The sequence below is a fragment of the Opisthorchis viverrini genome, assembly GCF_000715545.1.
Source record: "Opisthorchis viverrini unplaced genomic scaffold opera_v5_221, whole genome shotgun sequence".
Taxonomy (NCBI): Eukaryota; Metazoa; Platyhelminthes; class Trematoda; order Opisthorchiida; family Opisthorchiidae; genus Opisthorchis; species Opisthorchis viverrini.
Window position 1 is genome coordinate 16,054 of NW_008751873.1, and position 9,245 is coordinate 25,298.

The window sequence follows — 9,245 nt, forward strand, 5'->3', positions numbered from 1 at the left end:
GCCCTTCGGTCAGATGACTGACAGTCAAATGGCCCAGCGACGTTTGCTTGTGCAGTGGGAAGGGGTTGGGGAGGGACATCGGTGGACGCTGAGCTGCGCGAGTAAATGATACTTCCCGGTTGCAACTGAGGAATGCCTAAAGGACCAAGATAAATGTCACAGGAAAATGGTCCACTTACTTCAAGCTTTCGTATCCGCGCTTCTAATCTGGCCCGATCGACCACATCAGTATTTGCTGCGCCATGACTGATTTTCGGCGATTCATTGTTCGTTAGGTCCATCAGCACCAAACGAAATGCACTCAGTTCACGCTCCAGCGCAGTGCATGCACGCTGACGGCACTCCATGCGCTGAGCAATGAGTGCGCGAAGTGGCTCTGTGTCGATCTTACACAAACGTGTCCGTTGTCGATCAGGTTCGGGAGCGGAGTCCTGCTCTACTTCATCCGATGTTTGTCCCCCGGAAATTGGCGATCTGGCCAAGAGTTCTTCCAAGTCAAAACCGGAATTGGAAACGTAATCATCTTTAAGGAGGCGTGATACGGAATTTTTAATTTCAGTGTTGTAGTTGGCAAGCTCCAGAAGGATAGAATTCATGTGTTCTTCGGCTATCTGGAAGAGGAAAGAGGGTCATAAGAATACGGTTGTGGCGGTGCGCATACTAGACTAACGAATAATATAAGCCCGCGGTTGATAGCTGCCAATGAAACATTTGACCAAACCGATTGCCACTGAGTGGGGTTCGTGAGTCAACGCGTCGCGCGCATGTGGGTGATATCCAGAGCAAACATGGTCATCCGGGCACAGCGGCACTGCGACGGCGTGGTAGCTCATGGTGCCTAAGTGGCAGGTGCCTATTCAGCGGTGCGACAGGAGCCTACAGCTATTCCGGTACGCAGAACTGACCGCACGACTTCGAATTGCTGCTGGCCTGTCTGTCCCATGCCGAAAAGACCAATGGGACCAATCCATCCGTCGCGCTTGCAAACGGCATTAGTTCATTCTATGGGGTATGATTGGCGGTCGCGTTGCTGAGCTGGGCAGATCAGCCATCAGAATATGTAGGCTCGACCTTCGACAGCACAATATGCACTTTTCCAGTGAAGCGACGTCAGCCGGCATTAACGTCCTTCTATGTGATCTGAAGGTCCTACCGACGCAAACTGCGCGGGCAAGTGCACCTGCCGTGTCCACTTAGCTTGCCGTCAACATGCCAAAGCCAATACAACGAACTACTAGCAGGTGAGAAGTAGATAAAACCGGTGATCAAAGTAGTATGTTTAGAGACACCGGGACGAACGGTAGGCCGACGGCCACAGAGTGCTTACGAAAAAGAACCCCGCGTCCAAGGACTCAGGAAAGACAACGTTTGAGGTTAACTGCAGATAAGTAGAGCGTTCAAGTACCGAGATGAGATACTGAGTTCGTACGCAACCCGTTAGGCGGAATTCCGTACGGATACCGCTTTACCGCTAGCAGTTGAGCGCTACCACGGTTAAGAAGCCTTTCCCGCAGCAGGTCCAGCATGAAGGCGAGCTCTGGTTGACCTAACAGCTAATCATGGTCTAGTATCCGCCGGAAGCCGGTTGCCAATGGCACATGCAAAAGGCGTCAGAATTTTCAGAATATTGTCGCCGAACACTTTGAATACGGGGCGCTGTACATGATTTCTGATCCGGTTTTGTGAGTCAATACACGTTATGCACCTTTGATGGAACGCTAGCTTGGAAGGTCCAGACCGGGAACTAGACTGATAAAAATACCATCATTACACTCGGGGCACTGGACCGCTCAAGCAGGTAGCGCAAGCACTTTAGTGGCCCGAGCTACTGACTAAGAACGTGGCTTATCCCCGGTCTATATATCGCCTGTGAGTAAGGTTGGACAACCGGAACCCTGATTCATACACAACAAAGCTAAATGAATGCGTTATGGACCATTTACCAATTATGCACGGCTAAAATAGGATCCACACGAAAGTTACGGGTGGTAGTTGGTACAACAGAACCTGATGAACTGCAGGAAAACCAATCGAATGAACTAACAGTCATAGAAGATGTAGTGTCTCCAGAATCCGTCGAACGTCCTGAAACGCAAACCGCTTGCGTCCTGGTCGATCGTGAGTTAAAGGGGGCCGGCGAACGAGCACGAAGTATGGGTGTTCGGAAAGTGGACACTTCTTGACTGGTTTCCGCAAACTTCAGGACGTGCTAAGATGAAACAACAGAGTAAAAGGTCATTGTATTGTGTGAACGATAATGTAACCAGATAAGCAGGAGTGAATGAGTGAGTAGTAATAACTCAGCAGTAAAATAATCGACCGCTTCAATTGAATACCATGTATGTAGATGTATTCGGATGCAACAACAACAACCTGATTTTACCAAAAACCCCTAAGACAGAGTTCGAAACGTGGGAGGAAAGATATGCTTACTAGTCTACCGCTATATCCCTAAAGGTCAAGAAAAGCATCCCTTCAGATGAGTCTAAATATCCCTGTCATACGTCAGTAGGAGCGTTCCCCACGACCAGTGTTTTGGTTCCTGAATTACAGTTCCACTTTCCGCTAGCAAACTAACCCTCAAGACGCGAGTAGCTGCTTGTGGCTAATGCGACTTGTGTCAATGAAGGGAAACAACCTTCACAGAACAATCTGTGTTATTCTTTAAAATAGGTTTCGGAAAATACACAACCTAAGGACAGGTAAGTATGAAAAGAAACACAACCAACGTTTAAGGGTGGAATGTGAACTAGCGTGACAAAGTCCATTTACCTCAACACGACTTCGTGAGCACACGACCCGACCAGTTAGGATAAAAGTTGCCGATGATCCAAACCAAATAAATCTTAAAAGAGGTTCGTTTACTGATCGCATTTTAGATGGAGTTCTGGAGGAATCACTAGTCTGAATTCCATGTCAGTTGGTCACTTGTAACCACGGTCCTGGGTACCATATCACATGCATTGCATCAGACTGCTTTCCACGATGTGATGCGTTTGCGCTTCAGTTGATTCAACTATAAGGAAACATCGTTCAACAGCTGCGTTCGCGGTAATGAACGTTTCTAATCATATGAATCGAGCGTGGCCGATCAGCATATTTAGCATCCAAATGGTCCAATGACGGACGATAATTCAAACGCAAGCACATTACGTGTATAGTTTGGCATCCGAAAAACTCCATGACGCATTCCCGGGGAAAAGAGAGCTTTCGTTTGCAAATAAAGACCGCAATTCACCCAGGAAATCGGAAGTAATGATTATGCTGACAGTCACGAAACATCTAATGCCGAAATGGCGCGGGTTCATATTACCTTACCCGAAACAACCTGGTGCCACGAAATTCCGTAGATGCTACTAATGGATATGGTGACGAGAAACGAATCGAAGCGTCCTCAAACAAACCACTTACCATAGTTTCGTCATAATCAGCCACTGATTGTCTTATGCAAACTAACATGACTACACGACCACTGCCTTCAAAGTAAGTTTTGAACAAATGAGTTAGTCGGGCATCACGGTAAGGGACTACTCGTGTGGTTCCCCCAGGAGTGGCAAGACCGAGGTGGCTTTGACCCATGGACTGGATTTCGCGTAGGACCTCGATGCATTTACGTAAATTCATCAACGAGTTGTTGATGTTCGCTGTAAGAACAAAAACAGATCAACTGCGGTTATCAGGGAGCGGAGTCATGCACTGTAAGTAAAAAAACATGCCTTTAAAACGCCTAGAAGATTGTCCCTCTACTCGCCCCCCCTTCCGATGGAACCTTTCACTCTAGTACCAGAAACCTATAAATGCTTCACCGGACTGATGGGCTGATGGACTGATGAGTAACAATCTCCCCGAAACAGACCGAAAAATCTTCGCAAATTTAGCTCTACTACTCAGGAAGGGGAAATGATTTCCCAACTCGGGAAACGTGAAAACCACCTGGTGCGGAAATGTATTTTTGCTTCGCTATGGCAAGCTGCTTGTCTTCGAAGCGTTCTCTTGGTTTTAACTGATTAAGTGGGAAAGTGAACTTGCTGTACGGAAGAATGGATCCACGGCTTTAGTGTACCACAACAAATCTTGAGATGTTCCTTGGGATGTGGGCTCAAGGATCTTTAAGTTGGTTGTACCAATTAGCTAGATTCCACGATGATAACCTCGTCGTGTGGCTGGTATTTCAATCTTAATGGTCCAGGTCCTTAGGCGACCATTTTGTAGGTCAGTGTGCTCTTGACTCTCAAAAGTAAAATGAATATCATACGACCGTTTAAAAACGTCATGAGACCCTGTTCAACTGATGTCAAGCAGTGGGAGATGATCCATAAATGGTTGCGCTGTCAACGGGACATTGTGAATCCCCGGGGCCTTCACTTGTTGTCACTTGAAGGTATATGGGTAGGTCAGGTACACCTCGGGTTCATAATCTCCACTACACTGTCCATGATTCAGGAAGCACAAAATTGACGCCAGTTACGGTTCGTTGCTCAAGTCTAAAGAACTATTGTCAAATCGTTTCCAAAGTGATCAGAAACTAAACAGCGCACATATTTGCAATTAATGAAATTGGTCTTCGATGAAGTTGAAGAATGATAAATTAAAATGCACATACAACCAGCAAAGACACTCAAAAGTGATCACGACTTTCAGGAAGGTTTTCTAAACAATCTATGGGTTTTGTGACGAGGTGACTTCCACCAGTTTCGACGATATCAAGTTTACCTGCCTCAGGAACTTAGCACAAGTCCGGATCGAAGGACCCCGGCTACTAAAACGACGGATACAGTTAAGTAATGCAATTTTAAAAAGGTGAATACGTTTTGAATTACCGTGGATATACATTTTAATCGCACCACTGAACTTGTTCTATTCAGCCCATTCTCCAAAACGTCACCCTAAACCGCATGATTCCAACTAAGGTTTACTGAAGGCACATTCTTTGCGAGCTACTAACTCCACTTTCAGACCGATTATCCGGTAGGATACCTATAAGTCAACAGCTCACGATTCAGATTGGTTTATCCCAGTTAGATATGCCGGTTAAGGAGGCCATCAGGATATACCATTTCAGGATAAACGTCAGTTCTTCTACTATTGGATTGCATAGAACTACGGTGGGCTGAATTATTGGCCAACATGCCGACATTAGCATTATACAATAGATGTTTTTTATGTGATGGAGAAATCTCGGGGAAACCAACAAAGAAGTACGAGAGAAGACGACTCAGCAAACGACTGTTCCTTAGATCACGACAAGGATTGCGCGGCAGTTGCTACAGCTCTTGAAATTCCGCAAAACAAGATTCCTGTTTAGACCAAAGTAGCATCCTAATTGAACTGTGAGGCAACCGCATTTCAAGTACTTTCCCAAATATTAACTCATTAAATCATGGCTTATTCAGTTAGCACGTGAAACCAGGGATGTAGCGGCTGGATTTCCCTACCTCAACCCTCCTCCGCCTGAACAAAAACCCTCCCAAAAAAGGGACTACTCTGATTAAATGTCAACGTTAGTCTCCAATGGGGAAGCAGCGGTTATATAAAATGGGCAAAACACCTACATTTGCGGACATTCCATAAAAAGTACGACGGTTCCTTTAGCCAAGTTGTCAAGGGATTGGTTCCTCATTCATTGTAATTCATCATTTATTACCCTCCCGAACCACATAACGGCAATGATAACCATAGTAAACCATTTAATTCGTCAGTTAACCCTGTATTTTCGGCGTAAGATGTCTTGATAACACTGATGTGAGGGGATGTACGGTTTTTTTTTATTTGTAAGCAACCGTGTGAGCTGTGTTCACACCAAATCAAACCTTTTGGTCCAACAAGGCTCAGTTTTACAGTCCAATTACCAAAATGGCACATGATGGCCATGACTTAGCTTAATGAAGCTCATTTTGATCCTGAAGGAGTCATTTGTCGTACCAATGTAACGGTCAGCAAAATTAGATATTTTTCGGTTATTCCCACGATAAATGTGACTTGTTCAGCGAAACATGGTTATATAGTAGGCATCCTTTATGAACAACTGTGTTTAGCGGTACGTAATCAGCTAGACTATGAACAGAACATGATTTTACATCGGTCTAATAATCGCCTAGTCATTCACGAATTAGGAAATACAGTAGTGATGAACTAACTGGAATGTTAAACACATTGGCTTTTCAACCATAACAAGCTGTCCACCGCAAAAAATAATTTCCTTCCAAGCTTACAAACGAGATCAATCTCAAAATCCAACAAACGTTTGTTTGGATTAGCCTGTTTAGTGGCACAAAGTGATAAGAATGCACGAGGGTTGTCAAAGTCAGTGTTCGCATTTATCGGAGGTAATCTCGGGATGATGAGATTGGTGGACTTGGATTTACATGACAGTGAAACTTCTACCTGTCCATAAAGCATCGTACTGTTGAGCAAAGGCTCTACGAAGATTACCAATCTTAGCTACAGGTAATTTGTGTCGGTTAGAGTTACTCAGACAAGTCGTGAGTGAAAATAAGCTGCAGACAGCCTGTAGGTAATAGACCAATTGAGGGAAGGATTCACAGGTCATCTATTGATTCCCACTAGAGACCAAAATCGTATATATATATATATATATAAATATATATATATATCAACCCATAAGGGATCACAGCAAACAACTTACAGGCTTCTTTCAGACGACCACCCTGAGTTCCTGCACGATTGGCACGTTCTGAGCCGGCCAGGTCAACCAGGCACAGTTGGCTCACGACCAAAAGGTCTTTGTTCTAACACAAAGAGGGCGAGAGACGCAGCGATAAAGTTACATGAGAATAAAATTGAAAATGTGAACCACATTGGTATATATAGATGAAAACGGGAGCATAAACCTCAGGATTCAAACAGATGAGCATATAACCAGAAATGATCAAGGTATAAGTGGTGCAAAATTTGAGGACGTCTTTAATTTATTGATCCAGTGGACAGATGGAGGCTCTGCCGTAAAATTCTCACATTACAACTGAACCTAGATCTCATGTGAGTACACATCTAAAATCGTAAACATAAGTCGCCAAATTTGTTTGCAAATGAGTGCATTTCGCTGACTTCGTGCAATTTGGTCTCAGGTAAACCATAAGGTTAACGAAAACTCGGGGACTGTGCCAACCTGATGAGACCCAAGAAAGGTGAAACCAGTCAAGGGTTGTTGAAGAATATTCAGCAACCTTATGGGTAGTGTATCACGTCTATACAAGTATCGCGATATGTCGAATATCGTAACAACTGAAACACGAGTTGGCCTGGTGCAGCACATTCAGTTGCTTGAAGACGTCATAAACGAGGGATTCAGCTGGGTTCCCGATGTGTCTCTCGAAAAACCGAATTTGTTTGTGTATTTCGCTAATAAGTCACAACTTATGGCTACTGGAAGTTAAATGACCGGTTTGAAAGATATTGTCGGCTCCTGAAAGTTTGCTCACCGTTCTTTTGCTCCTAGCAGGGCTTTTCAGGTCAGGATTGAGAGAACAGCTAACATATGAACTACTCTGTTTAAGGTAGTCGGTTAGATCTAAGTGTACCAGGATTTTCTGCGATATTTGGACGGAGCTAATGGTTTCTGTTTAGCCCAAAAACTCAACTCAGGTAGCAATGAGAACTAAATTGAGCATGAATACCGAACTGTGTCAGAGAATTACATTTCTGAAAGTGTTTGCTGTTGTTGTTGCTGTGAAACGAAAGTGTGCGAATCAAATTCACAATGCAAACGAAATTTTTGGGTTCTTCGCATGTGGATCCAACATAATTACAACCATACAACTACCAGCAGCTTTCGTTGGACTACAATGAGTCTGCTGGATAAATGGACGTAATCACTCAACGGAACAGTGTGAGATCATGATGTTCAGAAATGTAATTATGCTAAATCCGTTTTAATTAAGGCGGGAAGTGGGAACACAGCAGAAGATGCGGACGCAACAGTTTGTTCAGTTTGTAATGCTAAATACTTGAAATAGTATGTGATGAAGAAATACAAACCATACAATTTATTGCCACCAAAATGAATTCCAACCTATAGCGAATTTCGTGAAATGCTGAGTACCTGAAATATGGACGACAACAGCGTCAAGGGTGGATTTAAGCCACTGCGTTCACGTCCCCCATGTGTGTGATCTACATATTTTGGAAGACATCATCCTGCCTCGAGCGACTGTTGACCAAAAATATACTGCGTCTGATTATCCTCAAAAACTTGTTCCGAACCACGCATGAATACACTGTACTCTAGAGATTACAGAAATAAATATGAAATTCAACAAAAGTCTCAGCGGAATCCTCCAACTGAATGTGCTGCAGAAAGACCGTCTTAAGTTTCAGTTGGTTCGATAATCGATAAATCGTAGTACACTTCCTTGAAAGGGCACTACGCATAACAAGCTGAAATATGAGGCGGTCTTAATACAGCACATTCAGTTGAAAAATATCACAAATGAGTGGTTCAGAGGGGGATGAGTAACTCCCGTCATCGATATCCAAACACCCATCCTAAAGTGTGCTCTTCGTTCAGCTGTAGCACCCTTTCGGTGCCTAACTGCCATCCCACCCGAAGGAAGTACGAGGGCTGGGATAATGCCATGTTGTCCAAGCCTAGACAGGGGAAGTGGAAAGGCAGACGCATTCAAACCACGGACCTTCCGGTCAGTAAATTCGCGCTCTAACTACTGAGCATTACTGGTATCCAAACAGATATTTCTCTGTTTAAGATGAATACACGACGCGTAGTCTCAAGCAAGGAGTGGGATATAAACAAAATAGGTTTTCCAACCTGAGGTCAACAGGACACTCTTTTAGCGAAATACACTTATCTGCACCTTAATTCTGAAGCCAGTCTGTCCCTCTTAATGCGGAAACGTTCAGAGCCAACCTGTTTTGTTGTTTTCTGGGAAGGAGGAGAGCACTGACGGGGTACAAGGTAAGGACAATACTGTAATCCAACGCCTTAACGAATCCTATCAAGAAGTCATCATCATCATCGACAGCATGACATCAGTGTTCAACACCGATGCTTCACTGTCGTACAACCATAACTTATTTGAAAGCCTTATTGTAAAGAAAAGAGTAAAGGGGAGGGACTTAGTGCTAGCTTACCATAATCATTCCGAGGTGCCTACACCTCCAGACATTCACTCAGGCAATCTGGGTAGAAACTGACAACAAAAACGCCACTGACATCGGTTGGCAGCCATATCTTGTAGTGTCCCCAACCAGGCACAGTGAGGATCACG

The 9,245-nt window shown here is 44.3% G+C and overlaps 2 protein-coding genes across 2 annotated transcripts in view; one reads left to right on the top strand and one right to left on the bottom strand.

Moving 5' to 3' along the window:
• T265_08402 (hypothetical protein) overlaps positions 1-9,245 on the bottom strand; it is a gene marked incomplete at both ends in the record, with an annotated part of 33,695 nt that overhangs the window by 14,821 nt on the left and 9,629 nt on the right. The window contains 3 exons of the mRNA XM_009174198.1: positions 180-611; positions 3,412-3,644; positions 6,647-6,742. Of these exons, the coding sequence (XP_009172462.1) occupies positions 180-611; positions 3,412-3,644; positions 6,647-6,742 (761 nt within the window). The remainder of the gene's footprint in view (positions 1-179; positions 612-3,411; positions 3,645-6,646; positions 6,743-9,245) is intronic.
• T265_08401 (hypothetical protein) overlaps positions 3,605-9,245 on the top strand; it is a gene marked incomplete at both ends in the record, with an annotated part of 71,453 nt that continues 65,812 nt past the window's right edge. Inside the window, one exon of the mRNA XM_009174197.1 lies at positions 3,605-3,698. Coding sequence (XP_009172461.1) covers positions 3,605-3,698 — 94 coding nt within the window. The remainder of the gene's footprint in view (positions 3,699-9,245) is intronic.